The 25396-nt window shown below is 44.9% G+C and overlaps 1 protein-coding gene across 1 annotated transcript; it reads left to right on the forward strand.

The window, feature by feature from the left end:
• The first annotated feature begins 844 nt into the window (after nt 1-844).
• LOC142558099 (uncharacterized) lies at nt 845-23702 on the forward strand. Its single transcript, XM_075670260.1, has 3 exons — nt 845-917; nt 17919-18672; nt 22737-23702. The coding sequence occupies exons 1-3, from the start codon at nt 902-904 to the stop codon at nt 23194-23196; spliced, it is 1230 nt and encodes a 409-aa protein (XP_075526375.1). The 5' UTR covers nt 845-901; the 3' UTR covers nt 23197-23702.
• The last annotated feature ends 1694 nt before the right edge of the window (nt 23703-25396 follow it).

Raw genomic sequence — 25396 nt, forward strand, 5'->3', positions numbered from 1 at the left:
TTACCTGCAAGGGCGTAGCCCCTTAACAGTATAAAAGACCCAAATTCAACGACGTAATCTTACATATACATAAAATAAGCCAAATGAGGAATTCTCGCAGTCCAGCTTGCCGTTGACTTTTCAAGACGCCATGAAGACAGAACTCGAGGGAGCGTTCCCGCTAACATGAAGCACATGCATCCGCTACATAAGAAGCGCAGTCAGGGACATGCCACCGAGTAGTTACAGGATGTAAACGTAAATTTAATATTGACATGCACCTATCTTACGACCGCCTTTTGAACCATTGCCGACTGAAGCAAATGCGCGCACGACGTACATAACAGTCCTCAGCAGACGACGCGAGTTTATGTTTCAAGTGAAACGAAGACATCTTTGGGTGAATGGTGCAGCTATGACCTACTGAGGTGCTGCACTGCCCTCGGAATGTAAGCCACAATCAGAAACACTGTTGCAACAGCGCACAACCAATAAACACGACGAACAGACTGTCTGCTCTGCAACTGCCACTACGGTGGTACGGACTTCATCCCACTCGCAAGTAGCGGCGACCAGCTTCACTTTAGCGGGGCCGCCTCCACTCCAGAAGTTTAAGCACATAACCTTGATCGCACCGACCACCCGCGGTGTAACACAATTGGTGCCACCGTTCTCTGACAAATTTTTCCCGCTTGCCACGTGGCGCCATCTACGAAATTATTGCAAAAACAAAGCACAATCGCGGACCAATCGCAGTGCGGCATGCAGTGCGGCATGTTTTGCCATTGAAACTGCGCGCCACATTGGCTTGGGTCTTGGCTGTTGAGCGCCGTTGATACGGTTGGGTGCTGCGTGTCTGGGAAAATTTATAGAATTGACTGGTAATTATTGCTTCGAACGCGTCGTCAAGCTTCGCTTTGAGATGGATTTTATATCAGGTATGTATTCGCTATGTGTGTTTCAGTGCCACACAGTTGTGGGAAGCATGCGTGTCCGTTACAAGCGCTTCAGCGTGCGCAGGCCTAAGTTCTCGTCGATTTCGAAACCACGTCCAATCGGCGATCCGCGGTCATTATTCGATGTCTTGGGATTCATTCGCTCACGCGCGTCTCGTGATACCAGTCTGAAAACTGAGACTCCGCGCGCGTAGAGCCTCTCTGCCAGCTGTTTCAGTGGAATCCACGACCATAGAAACTAAGAACAGTAAATTATCTTGGGCAAGTCATCAACTTGCAGCGCCAGCCAGCCAATAATTTGGTGCGTCGCATCAGCATTGCGACGGAAGGCAGCTTGGGTTGTGCAAATAGTTGACACCGTGAATGCGAATCGAATCAAATGATTTGGCTTACATTCGAAGCATATTTGAATCAAGAATTTCATCATCGATTTCTTCAAGTCTGAAATTGTGGCTTAATATAGCTGCAATTATAAGCCGTAGTAAGTGAACGATGAACCATATATTAGACCATCGGTTGCTTCAAGTCTCATTTACTAGCTAATCAGCGGCAGCATTGGCGATAATTGATTTCTCTCATAAGATACCGAGTTAGAGCGGACCTCCAAGTAGCGTTCTGTGTATTGAAGGAAATAAGTCCAGTTTGTTTTCTTACCGCCTTTTAAATTCCATGGTGCCTTTTCTGAAGAGTTCGGGAAGTTTAAAAACCTGCAATGCTAGTGTAATGCACCATGTTTGCATTTACGATTATGTTCCTGTTCTCTCGTATTCCTAAATTTCACGATACCCAAGGCAATATGTGTTGTGTGCTCGTGCATTTTGGGTTCACACATTAGTAGTATACGCGCTTGAGTAGGATCTCTTTTGTGATCAGTCACACCCACTACTCCGGCATTTTTCGCAGACAGGAGATATGCCTGCTTTATTCTCACACAAAAATTGGTTTTTGCCAAGCTTTAGAAGGCCGATATGAATTTTCGTCCTTGTCATGTTGGTTTTAAATGCGGTCGCGCACACATCCACCGGTTAAATAAAACGTAAACACTACCTGCGTGCGAAAAGCCATGAACGGCGTTTTAAAATGGAGGAGTATATCACTTGAATATATATATATATATGTATATATATATATATATATGTGTGTGTGTGTGTGCGTGTGTGTGTGTGTGTGTGTGTGTGTGTGTGTGTGTGTGTGTGTGTGTGTGTGTGTGTGCGCGCGCGCGCGCGCGCGTTTGTTTAATCTCTGGTGGGTAGTGAACGAATTCGTAGGAGCAGTTATTGTCAGAAATTTACATCATAACGTCGCGGAAGCCTGCCATTTAAATCAAATCTGTTTCGTGAATCTTTTGATGCTGGTGTTGTGTGTCCGCGTTATAGGTACCTTGCAGCGCGGTCACATATTACTGAGCGTTAGAAAGGGGACAGGGAATGAACAACAACGTTTAGCTTCTACTTTGCAGTGGTTAATTCTGTGCTTACCAATTTCTACGTTTCCTTTTTTTTTTTTTTGCCTATAGCAGACTAAAAAAAATTAGATCGCTTGTGGCAGGTATTATTTTAGTCCATGAACTGGATTACTCGTACCGTTAGATATTGCTTGCAGGAAAAATCAAAATGGACAATCGGCTAATTAAAAAAATATCGCTACTTCATTTCTGACTAATGACTTTGTCGCACAAAATGCGATTTCCCGATTGCATTCCATGAGTTTGCAAGGCATGTCCACTTGGACGGAACACAGGCATGTCCCCACGGGAGAGGGGGGGGCGGCCGCCCCCAGAATTTTGAGCGGCATACCCCTCCCCGCTCTCGCCCATGTCGCCTCTCCTCACAAACATTTACTAAACAATTATGAGACTTGACAGCTATTGGGCGGTCAACATTTCCCGTCCTTTTTCATTCCTTTTGAATGGTGGTAGTTATCGGCATATCCTGGTGTGTGAAGGCCAGTTTTCTCATCGATTCGGTTCCCGAGCGATTAAATCGAGATACGTTTAGTTGTCACCGTCTATTCAATGGTCATGCGCATCGCTGTTGCTTCGCTACTTCGACCTTCTTTGTTTTAACTGATCCAGAGACCAGGAAAAGGATTCGATTCGTGGTCAGCTGCTTTGTATGTTCGTGGAAGGTGTTACGGCCGGAGAAAACACCAGTTGATTTAAACTTTTCCTTTTGCTTCATTATTTCCTGGAGTGACGGCTCGCCGCGACGCCCGCAGATCCTCGGAACCGTATACTCGCGGTATGGGTTAGATAAGGTGGAAAATAAAATAACGTGAGGCAGCGTCCATTATCAAACCATGCAACAACCCTTAAACCCATAGGCGTTATGTCTGTCACCACTTACCTCGTCTGGCTTTTCCCTAATTGTACAGAACTTTTCGTGCAAAATTGGCAACTGGAAGCAGGAGCCGCAAGGAGTTGAGAAATTAAGCGATCTACTAATGGAGACAAACAAGGCAACAGCCAAACAGGAAGGAAAAGCGAAAATTAATAAAAATTTAGCCGTTTTTAAGAAAATATTTCTGGATCAATATCATTTTATTTAAAAAGCAAGTAGAGAAAACGCCAACAGAAGTGGAGAACAATTCCATAGGTTTTGAATGACGCTTCTACAGTTATCAGTCCAGCCGCCTGACGTACCCACTTCCCTGCTCTGCTAATGGGGTTGTTTTTCTAAACATCCGCGGTGGGCGCAGTACGTCTAGAACTGCAATGTCCTGCGCTCTACGCGGTTGTACGGGACTGGTGACCACGCATCGTTACGCAACTTTACCAATAGCAATATGAGTCGGTTTGGGCATTCAACTTGGTAGAGCAGTAAAGAAGGGATCCAAAAGAACTGTGATTATTCCTAAAACATATATTTCTCTATAATTCTTCCCGAGCTAATTGAAAAAACGCTACTACAGTCGCATGCAACTTAATGTCTGCTGTGAAGTCGTGCCCACGCCCTCATAACCGCCAGCCACTGTTCCTCCGCGAGACAGCAAATAATTCGTGGTTTAAACGTTTCCTGTTACCAGAATAAGGCGGTAACCACGAAAATAAAAGTATTAGCGCGTAATTTTATGCAATTTCCTCAGCCTATTATAGCGGAATGGCGAAAGCCTAATTTTCTATTGAACTGAAATAAAGTGATTGCTTGGCTGCCACAAGTTATTGTCAAGTTTCACTTCTGTTGGCAGTGAATTTTAATGGGTCAACCGGGTGCAGCAGTGAAATGAACTGTACCGCACACTTTTGAAGAGTGAGGTGCTCAGACTCTATGCACTTTGTCTATGTCTGTTGCACACCTAATTGCTTCCACTGATGAAAAGACTTCAAGAACAGCAGACGCTCCGGAGGTATCAAGTACGACGCCATTTTGAAAAGGCCGCATGATGACGATTTTGTTTGCTTCTGTGATTGACCGGCGGAATAACACAACCCCGCGCACTCCGTGTGCCTTGGTTGCCTTGCTGTCTTTTTAAGTTGTATTCTACTTTAGTAATCTTTAGTTTACGCTTCCTTTCTGCGCGAGTCCATTTGATGTGGTAGGAGAGGTGTAGCCCACACGCGTACCTATGAGATACACCTTATTTCATTTCTCTTTTACGGGTTTACGCATCTTTATGGTGAATGGTGGGCGTTATTCACATTTGTACAAGTAAAGCAACGCCTCCCCTCATTTGCATAGAAAAGTTGCATTGGGCTGCCCCCCACCCTCCCCAGGAAGAAAATTCTGGGTGCGTGCCAGACGAAACCAATTCTGATGATAGCACACGCTTCGAGATATGCGCCACCATCAAATTTGCGGTAAAAATGCGCTTTTTTTGCACTTACCTTTAAAACAAAAGTCTGTTTTCAGCATTGAAGAACGAAAGTAACTGATACGTCTGTGCATTCTGTCAGACATTTCAGTAATGAATATCTCAAGACTGGTGTCATTCTGAAGATTCATGCTAACTGGATACGCTTTGTGAGCTCACCGGTTAAAATTTGTTATTTGGTATATGTGCCGTTAAGTAATTTTTGTGTGGTTTTTGTTGCGGGATCATCGCGCGTGTTTAAAACGGTGTCGTCTGGTTGGATATTGTAGTACCGGCAGAGGATATTGTCAACGAGGAAAACGCCCGGTGTATACGGAGCGGCGAGCGAGGAGGACCTCGAGGCCCCCTATAAACAAAAACGACGGTTGAAGTTCAGATTTATTGACTACTTTGGTGATGCCCAGACTTCGACACCATGCGTCTCTTGTGCGCACGTTTGAACCGTTGTCGTGTTCGATGTTTCGTGGCCACTAAGTGACTATCCCCTCCACATCGACGCGTATGTTTACGATTTGGGCTTCGATAGTGTGTTGGCCTCCGCGGTGCGCTAATCGCATGAACTGCATGAATGGTATCCTGGGAGAAATCAGTCTCGCACTGCTATGTTTACGAGACCCCCTTGTTTCCGCTTGCACGAGCCGCCAACGACACACTCTCTCTCCGTCTCTCCCTCTCTCCCCGTCCGCGGCTCCGGAAAGACGCAGCGAGTAGTCGCCAGACAGAGAGCAACAGGAGACCACTTCGAACCGCGCTGCGCGCAAGTCCCTCTGAGGTTATAACCCCCTTCGTTGGCATGAACTCCCTTTATTGCCGCTACCGCGGACGTAACACTCACCTGTATTTGCTGAGCGTGAGGTGATGTGCCGAAGCTTCTACTTGTAGCCACTGGTTATTTACATGTGAGGTACTTGTTGTTAGCGAAACAACTTCAATGAAACAACATTCATTCATATGCTCACAATGTTAGGACTCTGTTGCGGGGCCGTGATCCCTGCACGTACGGTGTTGTTGAGGGAGGAACAATGATTAGAGCCGATTATAAGTGCGTGAGCTCGCCACCAGTCTCTTTATTTAGAAAAGAAATAGATTTTCTTGATGGTAGCTACATGGTGCCAGCTGAATGTACGTCGACAATGCACACGGGCTCGTCTACCATGTGGTTGGCCGGTTTCTTTTTTTCTTTCTCTTTCCACCTTTCGCGAGGGAGTGGTAATGTGATGTTGAGAGCCTCTGCCATCAAAGTTTAGCTGGAAGTTAGCGTTTCTGGCTCTCGCATTGTTTTTTTTTTTTAGGGAGCCGCTCTAAAAGTCCGCTAAACTATAAATATCAAGTTTTTCCGTTTTAAAACATCGCAGTGAATGCAATAGCTTACACAATTATGATTTATCATTTCTTTCTTGGTCAAATATTTTTAAACGGAGCACTAAATTTATTCACCCTTTTTGAAATTTTATGGTCGCAAGATGTCGGGTCCCTGTGCAGTCTGCAGATTTGAACTTTCTTTTTTCTGTGGAATGCCATAAATCTCTCATCAAGTTCAGTCTGGTAGGTGAATGAAATGGTTTCTCCTGTTTTCCACTGTAGTTATATATAGGTCAAGCAAACAGCTATAGGGCAATTTGTTACTGAGGTGACTAAACGACTACAAAAAGAGACGCAGCAGTAGACAGCGCTTTCAACTGCGTTTTCTTTCTTTTTCCTTTCTTTACCTTGTCCTTGCAGGATAATTAGGGTCGCCAGCGTATGCTAAGCGCCACTCATGCATCAGGGTGTCAGAAATTCCAGTTGTCCTTCTGATAGCGAGATTGATGACTTCGACAAACAGAGGTCACCTAGACAACTGCCATATCCGCTTCCGTAATAACCTTTCAAACCACCTTGTTTCCGCTTGCCATACAATGCTTGTTCCATCGAAATTTTGTCAGGATCCGCACATTCTGCCGATCGAGACCAATAATTAATGTCAGCATTTTCACTATTGACGTTGTTGCGATGCTCTTATCAGCCAGTCGCTCACATGTCACAGGCACGCGATAATGACACGCTGATCGTGGTTGTGAGAAGCTCACAAGAATTTTGTGAGCATGTCAACGAATGCGCATGCGAACTTGGTGCGAGGGAGTATTGATAACGATATAGTGGTAACGCCATGATAAAATTCTCACCGACGAACTTAAGATTGCATAGAATTCTTAAAGAACAGTGAACCCAACTTAGGGAACGAAAGGAATGTTGAGCGGATGTTTGAGCAAAGGCAGTGAGTTTTGTCAACTGTTTCTAAAAAAAGTGGTGGCTCAAACAATTTAAAAGGCCTTTGAATTAGTGATACCAACGCTGACGTACCGGCGTTGCAGTTGGGTCGGGAAATACTTGCATTAACTTTGACCTTGATTGTCTCCGCTAATAATCAAGCCTCTTACGGTACATAAATTCATATTGAAGGTTGAAAATATGGTCTGTCTAACTAAACATGCGCGTTGCTACTTAGTGCCTCTGTAAAGGGAACATTAAACTTCGATACCCTAGAGAGTATTGAACCAAATCATTTTTGTTCTGGTTTTCATTCCGGTTCGGCAAAAACAGTTCATTTCCGCTTCAACTCTGGAGCGATAGAAATTACGGTTGAAACGGGTTGGAACCGGGTTCTATCATTTCCATAATCTAAGTATAATTGCAGGAAAACAGCATGAAAGGACAAAATATATGCGAGCGTAGCGCTCATTTCACAAGTGATTAACGAAAACACATTGTGGAAGCACGCCTCCGAACCAATACGTCCGTAGATGTACGTCATCTCTAACGCGCACTTCTTCAGTTCGCATTACAGTGGGATCAAAAGGGTCTAAGGAGTGCTTCTTCATTTCAGGGAATATACAGGCCTCTGACCACAGGATTATTTGACAGTCATCGATTTCAAAGGCTCAGGGGCGTATTACCAACATACCTGTCTCCCAACGAGCCACGTTGAAAACAGCAGTAACGCTGCTTCCACTTCTAAAATGACGCCAACATCGCATACATTACATGTGAGGTAGCCCGCTTGAGCCTTAATGCATGCAATGCATGACGGAAATGCTTCAGAGTTCGTGGTCAGCCTGAACCGAAAAACATTTCTTTTTGTCCTGGAGGGAACAAAAAAAATAAATAAAAGGAATCGTTGCGCACCTGTAGCGCCGTTGTTTGTCGTTTTCTCAGGACAAGTTGTTTTTCCCTATTTCCGCTCAATCTCCAATTCAATGGCGGTGCTAGCAAAATTTCTTTTTATCAGTTCAGCTGCGGTTCGTTGCACTGATTTCAGCAGTGATTAGAGCTTAGTTTGGTGTTACAATATGCGGGCGAATATTTTTTTTGTCGCAAGCGTCGATTATTCAAATGCAGACGCATTTATTTATACCAGGAATATTTATCTCAGCATAATTAGGCACCACTCCTAGTTGCACTGGGTTGTGCGAGAAAGGAGGCTAACTATAAAGGCCAAAGGATCCGGTTTAAGCGTATATTTAGACGTGGGATCACTAATTGCCCTTAAAGAAAACTTCAATAACCTTTCAATAACTTCATACCCTGGTCTGAACTAGCTTTCCAACAAATGCTGATGTGTGATTGGCTTACCAACAACGTCAAATAAATGATTTCTGAAGAAAAATCAGAAACAGTCGAAAAAGAGAAGAAAAATCACCGATGATTACGGTATTGCCTACTCCAAAATTTCAGCGCGACTCTACGTGTGTTTTCATTGCGCGATGTATCGGCTGGCCCGGAAAATCGGTTCTTGCGGCACGTTGCAAGCGGAGCCAAGCGTGCCGCGACTGCGCCGCCAATCTCCTGGACAACACGCACTACCCAGGCGCTGACATGCTTCTCACGCTTTCGCTATAAGCCTGTTTCACATGCTGCGACTGCAACGACGAAAATCGGTGCTGTCGCACGCGTCGCAATGCGATTTTTAGAGGGCTCATTTCACATGATTGCGATTTCAACAATGCGACTGGTGCGACGCCCAGGGTTGCTTACTGCCAGGTTTCGTGGCACACGCTGCATAATTCTTTTATTGTAGTGAATAAAACGTTTACACTATAATGTTATTGACTTCTCTTGATTAAAAGCAAATAATATGTACGTTTACTAATTTAAAACCGTTAGTTAAGATTTGTCTTGGAGTGCGCGACGGCGGTTTCTGTAGTTCAGTGCGACATCGCGCACGTAAACAGCTGTTTGCAGGTGGTTCAACGATTCTTTATTCTATGGTTCAGCGCTTTGTGTTGTCTTATCTACCTTCTATGACCGTTTCGTTTTGCATGCGCTACAACAATCTACAAGATGGCCTATCGACAAGTTCATATAGCTGCCCTCACCGTATATGCAGTATTCGGAATTCGGCTGCCACGAAGTTGTGTCAGCCCAACAAGATCCTCGCGCTACCCGTGCTAGGCGTCAGCTTCTGGAGAAATGATGCGTGTGTATTGCCCGTCATTGCGCATATGTGGTGCCTGCTCCTAGCCATATTCTTACGCCAAACGCATCAAGAAGCACCAACCCGAAAGCCCGCGTGTGCCCCTGAACGAAGCCTCAAACGATCTGTGTGATTACGACGTGGAATGAAAATTGTGTTGTGAAATTCAACCTTAGCGCTAGCCTGGTTCGTCCATCGCCGTGCTTGCGCTGCGAATATATATATGGGAGCCCTCTATAAATATTTCTAAAGGCGCAAAAGTCGACGCATCAAATGTTTCGAGCAGTTACCGTCACTTTTGTAGAAACCTGTACGTTGTAACATAGCATTCTAAAAGACACGCTTCTCGTCCACTTGTCCCGTGTCTCGCGCTGGTAGTATACTCGGAACTTCTAACAAGAAGACCATATCAGTACGCGTTATTCATAATGCAGGATCGTAGGCCCACGGCAGGCGCACTTGCCGTAGAATTTTTCAGCTTTCTGCTCAGCCTCGCACGCCTCTCTCGGTTAGCCTGTTCTGTGGAAATAAATATTATTATTATATTATTAATGTTATTAGATATTATAGTTTCTTCACTGTAATTTATAGCAATCTTCCAGTTTTCTTAAGCTAGAAAGAGCGTAGGTTAGGGCGTGTTAGCTAGTCATGCATTTAACCTGTATTAGATCAACATTGTTACGACATGCTTATGGGAGTCATTTCAAACTAGATTGCTCAGCCAGAGGAAGTACAAATGCAAGCCTCAATGTTTGTTCCAATTTGGTATTCCTAAACAGATTATATTGGCAGAATTTTGTGTCTGCTTGCATTTCCTGCAATTCAATGTTCAGAGCTGGAAAAACTGATTCCTTTTCTTGCTGTCGAAAGGCTGCTTCAATGTCGATAGCAAGCTATAATTATTCATTTCGAAAGTGTTAAGCAATGACTATATGTCTAAGCTTATCAATGTGTTCTTATTCCACGAACACAATCAAGTTTTCTCTCTCCGTCTCATTGACAGCCATGGAATGAAACCGTTCACTTTCATAAGTACCAGGATGCAAACATTCTGGAGTTTGTCCTGAGCATTTATCTGCATCCTATAGTGTGCATGTTTGTATCAAGTTCTGGTGTTACAATCTATAGTAATTAACTATAGTGCAACAGAAATACGATGGACAGGAACGAAGTGAACACACAGAGCGCTTCGTTCTTGTCTGTTGTCAATCTGTTGCACTTTAGTTAATAATGAATACACAGAAACTCATCTAGTTTTCAGTTATTATGTCGGGCTTATAAGCCCGCTTGTGTCCTGGAATATCTGCACGGCTATGTATCCTGTAATTTAATTTCTGGCCATGTGCTTGCAAGTCACGTGTCAATCTCCTGATTTTCCTGACAATCTTGTGTGATGTGCAGGCCCAAATAGTTTCTGGTGAATCCATGCAGGGTGTTGTGCAAGGTGTAATCTGCACTACAAGTGCTGCTTTGATATCTTTCAGTTCAGCTTTTCTAGGTGTAGGATGACCTGGAATGGTACTCACTTATATGGGGTTTAGCTTTATGTAGTGTCATACTACTGTTACACTGCTATTGCCATGCCATATGTGCCTTATGTTTGCTTGCAGCTTCATAATTAGCAACCTCCTCTGTGTGTTTGGCAGTTGCATATAGTCTCCTGGCCTAATTGTTTGCCCCCATATTCCACGGTATGGGCCTGTTGTGTTTCAAGTTCAGGCACTCCCGAGGTTGTGTTTCTGAAGGGAGGGGTAGTCGTCTTTGCATCTCATATGCTAGCTGGCATAGTATCTTGGGACGAGGTTCTGAGCTCTTGAGACAAAGAATTTGTGCTGCAGGCTGCAACTCTACTGTCTAGGTGCTTGTTTGTTAGCTCTTTCTCATAGAGGTCTTCAAGCATGGTAAAGTTGGAAAGACCCGTTATTACTACCCGATGCCTGTATTCGATGAGTTGTCTTTTTTGTGTGCTGCTGGTAATTCATACCGTACCATACCTTGGACACAAGCACAGCATCTGCGATTTTCTATAGTATCCACTTGTCCACCCCCATTATTTCGAGATTATTCTTTTCACCAGGTGTGGAAGTTGCGTCCAGGCATTGCATAATTGTTTCATCCACGTGCTGGCTCTGCCGTCATGGGCTTACACTAGCTGAGGATTTGTGGATGTTGACTTGTGGGCATATTTGTCCAGCTATGGGGGATCACAATGTGCAATCTGGGGTAGTTCTTGATTCCAGTTTTTCTTTTTTTTTCCGACGTTGATATGAGCTGACTTATCAGAAAGCGAGAGGCCAGACTGGCCAAGAAAGTTTGCAGTGTTGTCGAGGGCTTGTTGCATCGTTCTTGATTTCTGTATAAGATAGCTTTCCCATAGGCTGTAATACACCATAGGCTGTAGTGTTTCTTGTAGTATGCCCGTGTTGTTGGTGTTTGTGGGCCAAATGTACCTCCAACTCTCACCTGGAATTTTCTGCCTTTCAGAAAGTTACCGTTTAAGTGCTCTACCAGAAATGTTTTTGCTCATCATTCCTCTTATTAGAGCAGCATGAGGTACTGCTGTTAAAAGCCTCTTCACTCTCAATTCTTTCATAAGCGGTATTACACAATGTCCTGCAATAAAGTTTCTGCTGCTTATGGCCCACTCATATCTGCCAGAAGGGACAACTCTTGAAAAAGGTTTTCTTTGTGCTATGTGTGCTACATATATGTAGTATGAGCATTCATGCCTTGACATTATACATCTGTAGAACCAGCTTCCCGACAGAGTACTTGCTATACCTGATCATGCTTATTTGTGCAGTGCTGTTGAACAACACATATTGATGCAATGAATACTTACACACTCGAATTATCACGAAACATGGTTGTTTTACAATTCTGCCCTTTGCTTTCTATTGGTGTTAGATTTTGAAAAAGGTTTTCTTTGTGCTATGTGTGCTACATATATGTAGTATGAGCATTCATGCCTTGACATTATACATCTGTAGAACCAGCTTCCCGACAGAGTACTTGCTATACCTGATCATGCTTATTTGTGCAGTGCTGTTGAACAATACATATTGATGCAATGAATACTTACACACTCGAATTATCACGAAACATGGTTGTTTTACAATTCTGCCCTTTGCTTTCTATTGGTGTTAGATTTTGCATAAGCATGCCCCCTATGCAATAGTATTTTGAAGTGTAAGGGTTCAATAAAAGGTGATGAACTAAGTCTAAGTGCAAGAGCTTTTTTTATCACCTATGACTCCCATCGAAATGCGACTTCCATGGCTGGCAAAACAACCCCTCGCCTTGTGTTAGCAGCAGAATGCTATAGCCACAGTGGCAGGTGAACAAATTGAAGAACAATATTTCTGTAGATAATTTTTTTTCTTGCCTGTAAGTAAGTAAAATTTGCAATAAGTTTGTCATTGCAAAAAAGCCCAGTTTGTGTTCTTTTATTGAATAAACCACATATTGTGCATAATTGAAATGCAGAAATTTGTTCTAAAATCCTCGGGTTATATATGTTCTTGCAAGTAGCATGGTATTTAATTACTTATAAAGATAGTAATCGCAGCCGATATCGTTATATGGTTTTACACACTAATATATGTGATCACAAACTTATTAGAAACTTACTAGAAACATGTAAGGCATGAATGTTTCTGCACACTTAATCAGCCGTGAACGTGCAAGAACTGCTTGTACTGGCTGACTTCACTGCACAGTTTTGATTTACTTTTCTTCAGCGTGTCGTTTTATACTGTTTTATCCCCACAAGAACAGGCCGTTTGCCTACTTTTCGCATTGTTGCACGAGTTCTATACGATTGTGCAGATGGGTACGTTGTCGCTGTGCCACTATAGCAAGCAATTTACTTAATCTACTAGCTGTACAGTTAATTACCTTGCAGAGCAAGTGTTCACACAGATGCAGTAAGGATACAAAGTCCGCAACATAGTCAATGTTTATTGGTTTCCGTGCAAGAAAAAAAAAATTATCCAGAGAAGAGGTGCAACTTAACGTGCATGTCATGTTTTATTCAAGCCACGCATTTAATGCTAACGGAGCAAATTCATTGCGATAGCCTACACTTTCGCTCTGTCAAATTTAATAAGAGGCAAGATACGCTTTCAAGATGCATCGGGAAATTCATGCTTGAAAACCGACAAGAAAATGCAACTGAACGGTACCGCGTTCAGCGCAACGTTGAAACTTCGGGTACTTTGCTGTCTTGTCATTTGCCCTTGCCAAGGTTGAAATAATTCAAGCTGCTCCGTAAGCGCGATTTCTGCATGCTACTCAGCAAAAGAAAATTGTGACGACCTCGTCGTCTGCTGGGGATCGAACACCTCCTAGCACTGACAACTCGCAAGGCGTACGAAGCAAACGTGAAAATGCACTTCATTTGCTGTGTAGTGTGTCAACAAACGCATAGAAATCGAAGAATGCAATCTGCGGTACAAGTTTTTTATTCTTTCTTCGCGTACGTACCGAATTCGACGATCCACGTCTCCGCGCATTGCACTTGTCGTGCGAGACGCCATTTTCCAAAATAAACCGGCGAAATAGCTCCGTTGACAGCTCTCCGCGCAATTTCGACGGAAAATCGCAGCGATCGGTGCGACGGTGCGACTGTGCGACCAACCGGTTGGTCGCAGCCGAAAATCGGGGGGTCGGCACTGCGACTGCGATTTTCATCGCAAACGACGGAAATCGCACTTCCGGTCCGACGAAAATCGCATCATGTGAAACAGGCTTAAAACTGTCACTTTTACTTACCCGAACTCTGACAATTACGACTCAGACTGAGGGTCTTTCTGCAATAGTTTGTATTTTCCTCTCTCACCATATCCACTAAAGGAATTTGGATTGAATAGTGAAAACATTAAGAAAACGCCTTCGGAGGTGTATGCCAGTCTTGACAACTGATACACCAAAGACAGAGAAAAAGGAGAGAGACAGAAGAAAGGGGAGGGGGAGGTAAAGGGATAGCAAAGTAGAGATAAAGAAAGAAAGGAGCATAGACATACAATCACAGTCAGTCACTGTCACCGCATTCCGTCACCCTCCTCGTCGCTCTCTTCCTCGCGCTTCTTCGCTCTCGCCGCTCCTCCCCCCCCCCCTCCTCCCGTTTCTGCACGCCGCGTTCGCTCTCATTTTCCGTGTGCTCTTTCGCTCGGTTAGGCCGGGAACGCCGACGCTCGCCGCAGCAACGGCCGCCTAAGCGCTGCGCTCTGAAAGGGGCTCAAGAACTTGTGTGCCGGAGACACATTCAAAAGATCCGGTTGCAAGGAAAACATCAGATGTAGCGTAAACGATAAAACTGCTCCATGTCTATATGGTTCACTTTTGCTTGCGCTAATAAATATCGCCAGGAAAGGTCACAGGTTGTCATGTAGGCTTCCGCAAAGAAAAAAGAAATAAGTGTTCCACGTGGTTCGTACACGTCCTTGAAGTCTTCGCAAACTGTTGCATTGGGAAAAATATTCAAGTTCCCTTGAAACTGCTTGAAAATAGATTTTGTCCCTACTCAAGATAATTGCGGTTAGAGGTGACTGTTGAGCATTCGAAGTAACAGACTCCGCGTCAGAGTTATACTATGGACACTATCTGCACTTTAAAACAAGTAACACCCTCATTGTACCAAGGGTAAATCGGTCTGTAGCCCACTGCCTTGCACCGTTTTGGATGTAAAGGTATGATATATGGACAGATTTACAATCTATTCACTATGACGCAGTACCATATTTTACAGTGCATGGGGACACGAACGTAGATATATTCAGAGTGTCGCTAAGCGATGCAGTATAGGCTGTGCTCAGCCACCAACAAAAGGCTGCTTAAATCGCGGAGCCTGGCAAAGACAGGTCAAGTGGCTAAGCGGTACTGCATATTGCCGTAAGCTCTATAGATGTCTGGTTCAAACGAAGTTCAGTCATCTGACTTTTTGGCTTTGAAGCGACGAGCATCTTTGACTATAGCCAAGCACTACTAACCATCAGCCTAGAAGGCGATTGAAAGGTCGTTATTATTTTCGTTATTAAATGTTCGTGCAAGCAGGCCCGGGACCTTGAGCTCCAGCAGCGCAACGCTTTATTCACATTTTTTTTTTGTATGTGTACGAATAAGGTTCGTTTCCGCCCTCCTTTCATTTCGACCTTCGGCAACCTTGAAATCCTGGAATTGTCATTGAATATTTATTCGAATGTTCTCTACGAACCCTGCTTATATCAGTTTGTTGCTACATTCCTTCGGAAACATTTGTCGTTGTTCACCCCTGATAACTTGTGAAACTGTGGAGTAATGTGGCGTAGTCAAAGGGACATGGTGCCCCCAAAGTTCTCACAATGTGCTATACAACATCGTTCCCACGCTCACGATCCTCCTCTAGACAGCCGTCTTGGTTTACCATGCTCACCACTTACAGGTCGCGGGCATTGCGAATGCATCAGGGCTACGTCAACTTCAAAATAAAGACATACTTCGCCGAGTTATACCTTACGGATATATTTTTCGGGCCCGTTGATTGTACGGGCGTGCCTGTGTGGAAGCGACAACTAACAGAATCAATGGATAACGGCAACCAAATCTTTGAGAGCCGTAAATATTGCAATAATAAAGTTCCTAAACATTTCAGTTTGTCTGAGGCAGAGATCGTTGTTGCTGCTAACCTGTTCCGCAGAGTGCCTGTTACTAGCATCCCCAATGAACCTTGTTCCAGTTAATCCGGCAGTTCTGTTTAAGCGAGCTCCGTTTATCCGGAGTCCACTGTAGTCGAACGCGACGGCAGTGAGAACCGACCTAACCGAATGTATGGTTTTATTGTCGGAACAGACAAGACAGTGTTGTTTTGTCTCGTCGGTTCTCTTGTGTCGTTTTTCCACTGGAATATACTGGGGTGAATCAAAAAGTCTTTGCCCCTATTTTTTTATTCAAATTACGGCTGTACACGCGACGTCAACATATCCATTCCCAGCGGTGGACCTCTCTTGGATCGGCCCGAGGTTCTCTTCTGGTAGTTCCGCGGTAGGGCGCTGCTGTCAGTTGACGAAGATGGAGCTTGCGTTTCACATGTCCATGGCGTACGAGCAACAAAGTGCGATTCGTTTTTTATGGAGCACAGGGAGAACGCCCGTCGAAGTCCACAGGGAAATGCAGCCCACGTACTGAGAAAGTCGTCTCGCTTTGAGAAGTGTAAGGCGGTGGTGGTGTGAGTTCGGAAAAGGCCGTAAACACTTGCATGACAATGAGCGTTCGGGGAGGCCGCGTGTGTCGCTGACGGATGACATTTCTCGCGTGGATGCAATGCTGAAAGCGGTAGGGATAATGTGGAAAAATAGTTTAAGTTACGTAGAATAGTACTTATATTTGTAATTACCTGTAGGTATCTCATCCTGGCTAATGACTTTCTGACTCGCCCTCGTAGTAATACGACATAGGGGGACACTAAATGAAAACAATAAATTGAGCTAGATCGATAGGTTATACGTGTAGAAGTAAATTATTGTTTACAGTGTGCCAATATTCAATTTGTTGCGTTCAAAATTGCCGCCGAAAGTGTCGCTACTGCTCATCAATTTAAAACACCCGCGCAAGAACGGAAAAGTTGGCGTAATTCTCACGGGACCTCCCTCTATGTCACTCTCTGTGACTCGACCAGTGCTGGCATAAGATGAGAGGTACTGTTGTCCACAACAGGTGGCGCCACTGATTTTACACATACGCCATTTTGCTGCCTTCAAAGTCTCAGCTCTATTCTCGCAACGAATAACAAATTTGCATAATTACAGAAGACTAATCTTTAAGTCTAACTCGACTCAATATTTCCCTTTAAAGGCCAACTGCAACGAAATTTCACTTTGTTTAAATTGGCTATAAATTTGTAGTGTATACGGTATAATACTCAATATACGCTATCGAAGCGACCCTGGCAAAGCTGTGGGGCTAGAAATTGTCTAATCTACTTAATAGCAGCCTTGAAACAGCACCTAAGCAGACGACGCGTGCACCTGGTGATCAGGGGATATAACGTCAATCGCAGCACGTCCGCAGCTTCCGAGATTTTTCAGCGCGTCGCTTGTGCCTCCTTATCTCGAAGGTCTTGTCAGAGTCGCCCGTTCTAGTTCGTGCGTCACTTGCGGCGAGTGGTAGTAGCGTGTGTTTTCTGGTATAAGAAGCGTCTACTTTTGCGAGCTTATACTGACGCATCCAATGACATTTCAAAAGTAAGATATTGCAGGGAGGCTGCTCTATGCCTAGGCGTCCCACTTACTTTTGCGCCTTACCGCGTAAAACGACTTTTTCTCAGAAAAGTGAGTGCAACAGCGCATTCTTACAGCAATTTTGACGGGAGATATATTGAAACCGGTGCCATCTTTGCTATTCGCTTTAGGTGGATATGCCTTGCAAGTTGACTAGCTACACAACATGTAAATTGTAGTATGTGCTGTAAGGTAATGAATTATAAAGTTAATTAGTGAATTTTTGTCATCAGTCGATTGTGCATTTCGATTTCTCGTGTGATTGACGTTCGTTGCCTGGAGTAATACAGCTCAAAACATGCAATTACGCTATCTGCCACAGGCGGTTTTTTTAAGTTTTGTATGTCCTAAAAATAAAAAAGCACCCCTCAATTATATCTACACCATGTGGAACTACGCTTTCTTAGCCGTCATCAGGTGCATTGCTCTGTTGACACTATTGATGGCCATTCGCATCTTTTTCAGCAATGGACTTCCTAGTCGATATGATGCCTGATTTGCGGTTGTTGGTAGGCAAGCGAATGTGGAACCGCGAAGACTGGAGCGACGTCGTCGTCATGAAGGGCGCACGGGAAGTCCTCAGGGGAGTCAGGTACCCGGAAGACGCCACCCGGCGGTCTCTGTACGCGTCGTGGCTGAAGGCCCTAGCCTCCACCAGATTCCAGGAGTCGTTCGACCATCTCATGTTGGAGTGCGTAGCCGCCACGCCGTCTCCGACTGCCCCCTGGAAGCCGCTATTCTCCAGCATCTACAGAGACCGGGACGTGATGGACCTGCCGTTCCCGGATGTAAAAGAGCCCGTGCTGAACCTGCTCAAGATTCCAAAGCTCTTTGCACAGAAGGTCGAGAAGGTCGAGCCGCTCCCTTCGTCTCCCGGTTTCGTCGACTTCCTCGCCGACCTAATAAGGAAGAGTCGCAGCTCTCGGGCCGCCCTGAACGAGGCTGGCCTTATCATCAGCTTCTACAGCCTGGCGCTGGCCGTTGTGGCAGCCAAGCCAGTGAGAGAAGTGCAGGACTTCTTCCGCACCCGGATGAAGAGGGCGCTGGCCGCGGCTGTGCCCACGTCGTTCGACGGAGACGTGTTCTGTCCCAGCGCCAGGTTCCTGTTCCAACTGTCCCAAAAGACGTTCTCGGACGAGGGAGAGGTGAAGCCTTATATCGTGCTCTTGGTGCTGGCTCAGTATGCATACCTCGTCAGCGCAGCCGAAGCACCGCCCAGGTAACGACGTTTACAGTCAGCATTGCGCGTACGTGCTTTGAGTATACAGTGTCCCAGGCAAGCTGTTAAAAACTGATATCACGTACAGTTATGCAGGGGACAAACGACTTTTGGTCTTGAGTTCTCTTGCACCATGAGGATAATTTTTGTGTAATTATTACTTGCTATTTTGAGCAGGTAGGTAAAATAAATTTTTGGAGTAAAGGGCGTGGCGTCCCATGGGAAAGCTGTTAGTGCGTCCTAAACAGCCCCGGTCATTTTGAGCGAGCCATGTTCTGCGCACTTATTAAGGCGAACCCCTTAAGTAGCTCATACCCACGATTGCTTTAAAAAATAACACGTCGTCCGGTCAAATAGTACAACCACTATTATCATCAGTAATCTCATACCCCACTGAGCAAGCAAAAGATGCAATGGCTCATCCCTCTCGTAAGGCCGAGGCTATGAACACTCATCAAAGTGAAGCGTACAGTGCATACATTCATTGTAATCACTCATACGAGGTACAGAAATGCAGCGTCCAGTCGTGTGGTACAAAAAAAATACCACGTGATTTTCTCAATCGCTCGTACCCCCCGTAAGCAATGGCTCATGCCCCCGTAAGGAAGCAAAAACTGCAATGGTTGAGGCTGCAAGCGCTCTGCATATTGAAGCAAACTGTGCATACATTATACTGAAGTACTATAGCGTCAAACAGACGACACAAGCCGTCCGTGTCTCTTCTTGTGTCGTCTGTTTGGCGCTTCAGTACTTCAGTAGCATCCACCAACTAGCCCAACAAAAAGTTCTGCGTGCATACATTCATTGAAATCAGCCACACAGCACATAGAACAGCATACGTTTTCATCCCCTTCTGAGAGGATGCAACGTTAAGTCGAAGATAAACCCCGTTGGCGCGAGTCTGACCCCGCTATACGAGTGCGCGAAGCCGCAGCTAAGCGTCGAAAACGAGCCGAAGAAGCCGAACTGCGAAAGCAGCAACACGACGATGCGAGACGGCGCATTACCAAGTGTGCAGCAGGCTTTAGCCTTCACGTGTTGCTGGAGTTACGTGCTACCGAAATTTTCCCCGCGTTTTACTCATAGGGAGTAAACCGGGAAAAGTACCTCGTGCAGTGACACGAATAGCCGCGAAAGTGATTTTAAACAACTCCGTCTGCTCATTGCCGGACTCACCAACTCCCTGGTCAATCGTGCAGGCAGCGACCGTCGTACAGAACACGCACCGCGCGCTCCCAGCTGTAGCATAATTCAACAGCACCACAAACACTTTGCTAATTCCAGGCGATTGTGTAGTCGAGAAAGCAGCGGGCTTCATCCAACCTCTTTATGACGCCAGTGGTGTTGTGGCGAGCGTGCACGTATATAATGACGCAGCCCTTTTCAAGAGTGCTGCGAGTTAAGCGCGGAAAAAAAGTAATCACGCAGGACATTGAAACCGACAGAATGTTTTTAGGCGCAATTGAAATCGTTCCCACCGGCAATCACGCCTCTAATTTAGAAGTTAAGTACTTGTTTGTTTACCCTTCTCTTATTAGTACACCAGAATTATCTTGGTGGCGGAACAGGCCTTTTCATCGAGCACCGCAGCTCACATTATCGTATTTCCTACAAGCATTTTTTACAGCTTGACTAACTTTAGATGGAGCACCCTGTAGGCGTTATCGGCGCAAGTCCTTCGTTAGTGTTCCTCTATTTGAGCGCATACTGGAGCATTAATATTTTGACATGAATGCCTTATTGCGGCATATCTTGGATACTGACTCAATCCACGTTGCACATCGCATACAGGGTATTCCAAAAGATGCATTCGAAATAGAATAAATATAGGGAAAATGCGATGAGTGAACGATTTCATTGTGATTACTTTTTACCAGAGAGTCATAAATTTTATCATGGCTTGATGTAGTAGTCAACGATAAGAAAAGGTGTTAAGCGATGGGTGCGATTTTTATTAATCATATCATTAAAAGCCAACAAAGACACCAAGGACAACACGGTAAATTACTTTTGCCTACTCATTGCATTAAAGAGATGATAAATTAATGAAATTGAAAGTGTATGAATAAACTCTTCGCAGGTGAGAATTTACCCTGTGTTGTTCTTGGTGTCTATATGATTAATAAAATCGGGCGTCTTGGTTCACTCCTTGTCGTCTGGTTCATTACACAACGAGGGTCCCCAATCCGGCGACATTGATGCCTTCAGGTAGCATGTGTGGGTTTATTGATCAGTTGCCTTCGCCCAGAAACGACACGTACTCGTGAGTCCTGCGGCAGAAAAGATGTTCCACATCCGCCGCCAAGGTTTGTGAGTGGTGGCGCTGGCAAACACTCCCAAGGTTAGTTCTAGTAGTAACACATAAATACCTCGGAAAGTGAATGTGAAAAGGCGCCGTGGTAGCTCAATTGGTAAAACATTGCTTGCCAAATGCGAATACTTGGGATCGTTCCCAAACTGCGGTAACTTGTTCATTCATTCACTTTCAATTCCATTAGTCAAGCATTTCTTTAATTCAATTAGTAAGTACAAGTAATTTCCCGTATTTTCCTTGGTGTCATTGTTGGCTTCTATTGATGTAGTAATGTATCAAGTATTCTGCAACTTAAACTAATGAATCTTTTGCGATAGATTCTGGTGCAGGTCTTGAAGCCCATAATTTTGTGGTGACAGGCATCGTCCGTGTTTTGCTTGTCGAAAATTGTAACATGGCAGCGTGAGCGGACCAAAGGTGCTCTCTAATCTGCCGGAGCCTGCGGCCTAGCTCGTATCATCGAAAGAAATTTCAGGAATCCCAACAACGTCCGCGTTTGTAGTGGCCACTTTAGTATAGAGAATTGTGAATTACTGTATTTCAAAACTTCTTGTTAATTTACCGCCGACGTGAACATTCGTAGCCGCGGTGCTCTTCGCCGTTAGTAGCTCGATTAAGTTTTCTTGAGAGGCTGTAGGGAGTAGTTGACGTAGAAATGAGCGAAGGAATTGGGCGTTTTAGCAGAAGCGATGTCCCGTGGCCAGATTGGGAACAGGCGAATTGGCACTTCACCTCTGGCGGTACGTTTGTCTTATTCCTATGGCTGTCAACTTATTGTTACCTCATTAGATTTTCTTGGCTAGTTGGTCCGTTTTGGGCCGTTGGCGCCGTCTGTAGTGGTGGGCCGATCTTGAAAATGGTGCATGTCTACAGTTTCATGGTTTGTTGCGTGCCCAAAGTGCCGCCGGATATGTCGTCATTCCACTGGGTATGTGCCATCATCGCCAAGCGGTCATCACGCCATCGTAGTCAAACACTCGTTATAATCCTACAGTCGCCTTGCTGTCGTCGTCACACCACTTTCAACGTTCCGTCCAAGTCATTCAATTCTCGTCATGCATTCGTTGTCATACTGTTGTGATGCCGTCATGGCCATTCCATCGTCGTCATTCCAGCGCTGTGATCCCATTGTCGGCACGCATTCGTCGTCACACCATCGCTGTCATCATATTGTGCTCATACCGCTGTCCTCACGTCGTCATCGTGGCGCTGTCGTCATGATACTATCTTCATTGCTGGCGACTGTTTTTTCAACGGATCACCACTGTTGCAGTGTTACTACTGTGCGCCGGACGCGCCTGATGCATCGAAGCTTTCTCGAATGTTGGCAGCAATTCTGAAGCGAAATAATCTGCTCTAATAAGGTTGTGGGCGTGACGTTATTAGTGGTGTATACTCTGACATGCGCGAGCACTGCAATTGAAAATACGTCATGTGTGAAATTTAAGTAGCCTACGCATTTGACCAGCAAATCAGCTTTCGACGGCCCACGACTGCGGTCGCTACTATCGCGATTTGTGTTTTGACTTTGGTAGGCACACGTTCGCCCAATAGAAAGTTTTTGAGACTTGCTGTTCAGCGTCACAACGTGAAGTCACATCTGGCGGATGTGTTGGGTATCAATCCCACTACTTCTCTCGTGGCAATATTTCACGATATTACAGTTTACGCAGTAAAACATGTTAATACTTCACGTCTGTGACTCAGTGAAATCCATTAATAAAGCCATCTTTTGCTCTCTTTATTTCAGCGCCGACGTGAGGTTCCTTGAGGAAGCTTTTCTTACGCCAGCCAAGTTCGGTCACCTGGAAGTAATACAGCTCCTGTACGCCGTGCAAGAGAAGACTACGTTGAGCGCCAAGGTGCTCAACCGCATCCTGCGGGATGGCCACTCGCAAGAGGTAGACCTGTCTAGCCAGCGCGTCGCCGAGTTCCTTGCAGACGCTGACGACCCGATGCAGCGAACGAGGCCGTGGTGCCGCACAGCCGGCTATATTTTCTTCCTACACCTCAACTTGTGCGATCACGTGGACTACGCCATGAGGCTGACAGCGTTCCTGGCGCCCGACCCCAACGACCTGTTGTGGCAGAGACCGGATTTTGACGATGTGTCAGCGGCACGCATGAAGGATGCTCGGCTCTGGGCCCGCAACTTCAAGCGAGCCTTAGGAAAAGGAAAGTACGGTGCAGCCCCCAGAATAGACCAGTAACGAGTTGGCACAGTTTGAGAATCCCAAGCCAAGGGCAGGCTGGAACATTCACTCCTGCCCCGAGATTAATACAGCCGGTATTGCGAGTCTTGCAATCAAAGCCGTCCCACTGCCGAATCCAGCATGAAAACATGCCGGAAGGTCGTACACTGATGCTGCACCTTGCTTGATACGTGTTCATTCTTCTGCGAAGTCAACTCCTACAACGAACGCCCTGTCGGACCTTTTACTTTGAATGTCACTCGGGATCGTGCAGCCGTTGAAAAATATTTTCTGCTAATACCATACCATTGCCAAAATCAACATCCAAAAGTACGCCGGAATACGTTTTCTCGAAGTTCTCCCTTGCTTCTAGTTTTCATGAAGCCCTTTTGGGCACTTTATGTAGCGTTGTTATTCTAGTGCCTACTCCAGCAAAGGGATAATGCTGGAATGTTTCATCTTTCTGCCTTTCATTTCATTGAAAAATACAGCTACTGCGTTTTGTCAAGTTTTTTGTAGTGAATAAACGAATTCAGATGTTAACTTTGTCGTTCCCTGCTCGTATGCAACAGATCATTTGGCGACGCGCAAATTGTTGCAAGGTTGCAACCTCGCTAATGATCTCTTCAATTAACCAATGGTCCTCAGTCTCCATCGGCTGCGGAGCGCCTGACCAAGGCGGCGGTCAGATTTGCAACGCAGCAGAGGGTGCTAAGAATATCTGGTTCCAGACAGGCCGCGAATGGAAACTGGCCCTTTCAACGTTTAACACCCGAACCCTCTACAGTGAGGCTAGCTTAGCGGGAGTCTTCGAAGAACTATCAGACACTGTTTGGGATATTATCGGCCTTAGTGAGATTAGAACTGGTGAGGCTTAACATCGCTGAATAACGGCGATGTCCTCTGCTATAGATGTCTCCCTGATAAGAAGCAATACGGGGTAGGATTCTTAATCCATAAGAACATAGCGGGCAACATTGTCGAATTCTACAGCATCAACGAGAGCGTAGCAGTAGTCGTAATCAAACACAATTAAAGGTAGTACAAACCTACGGTCGAACGTCCAGTCACGACGATGAGGAAGTAGGTCAGTTTTATGAAGATGTTGAATTAGCGATGAGAAAAGTGCAAACGTGGTATACAGTATTAATGGGTGACTTCAATGCAAAAGTGGGGAAAAAGCAGGCGGGTGAACAGACAATTGGAAACTACGGTGTCGATGCTAGAAAGGCTAGAGGAGAGATGCTGATAGAATTCGCAGAAAGGAATGGGCTGTGTATAATGAACACGTTTTTCAGGAAACGTAGCAACAGAATATGGACCTGGAAAAACCCTAATGGTCAAACAAGAAATGAAATTGACTTCATACTTTCTGCCGATCCCAGCAATTTGCAGGATGTAGGAATGATAGGAAGGGTAAAGTGTAGTGACAGGTTAGTGAGGGCCAGGATTCACGTCAATTTTGAACAGAGAAAGAGTAAAATTGGTAAAGAAAAAACAGGTCAACTTAGAGGCAGTAAGGATAAAAGCAGACAAATTTAGGCTAGTACCTGCTAACAAATTTGCAGCCTTAGAACAAAGGGATGATGATGATGACGTAGAGGTAAGGGGGGAATGAAACCGTAACGAGGCTGGCTTCAGAGGCAGCAATTGAAATGTGAGGCAAGCTCTGCCAAGTAACCAAAGACATAATAAACGACAAAGAATGAAAGTCTCCAACTAAAGAGATCAACTCAATTCGCGGAACTGTCAAAACATCACCAAAGCGAAAATAAGTGATCAAAAATTATAACGTAAGAAAGATTGAAGAAGCCGTAAAAAGTGGACGCAGCCTGAAATCAGTGAGAAGGACATAGGAAGGCATAGAAGGACAGTGAGAAGGCATAGGACAGACCAAGATTCAACGTTCCAGCTCGGCCTCCTCCTTACAGAATTTGTCGATAGATCAAGTACATGAATAATAAATACATAACCATTGCCAAGGATGCTGAAAACGAATTCTTGAATGATACGCACTGTCAAGACAAATGAAACATGTATTTTTTCTTCTAAGTATATACCCGTATGTCCCAAAAATTATGGCCAAAATAACTGACATCAATGCTTCCTTGTTTTCGTCGATTTAGTTAGTAAAGAAAATATATACTTTAGAGCTATATCAGTTCGAAACCAGCAAAGCAGTGCATGCCGCTGATATGAAAAATCTAAAGGCCGTGGA

Source organism: Dermacentor variabilis, chromosome 9 (genome assembly GCF_050947875.1).
Source record: "Dermacentor variabilis isolate Ectoservices chromosome 9, ASM5094787v1, whole genome shotgun sequence".
Taxonomy (NCBI): domain Eukaryota; kingdom Metazoa; phylum Arthropoda; class Arachnida; order Ixodida; family Ixodidae; genus Dermacentor; species Dermacentor variabilis.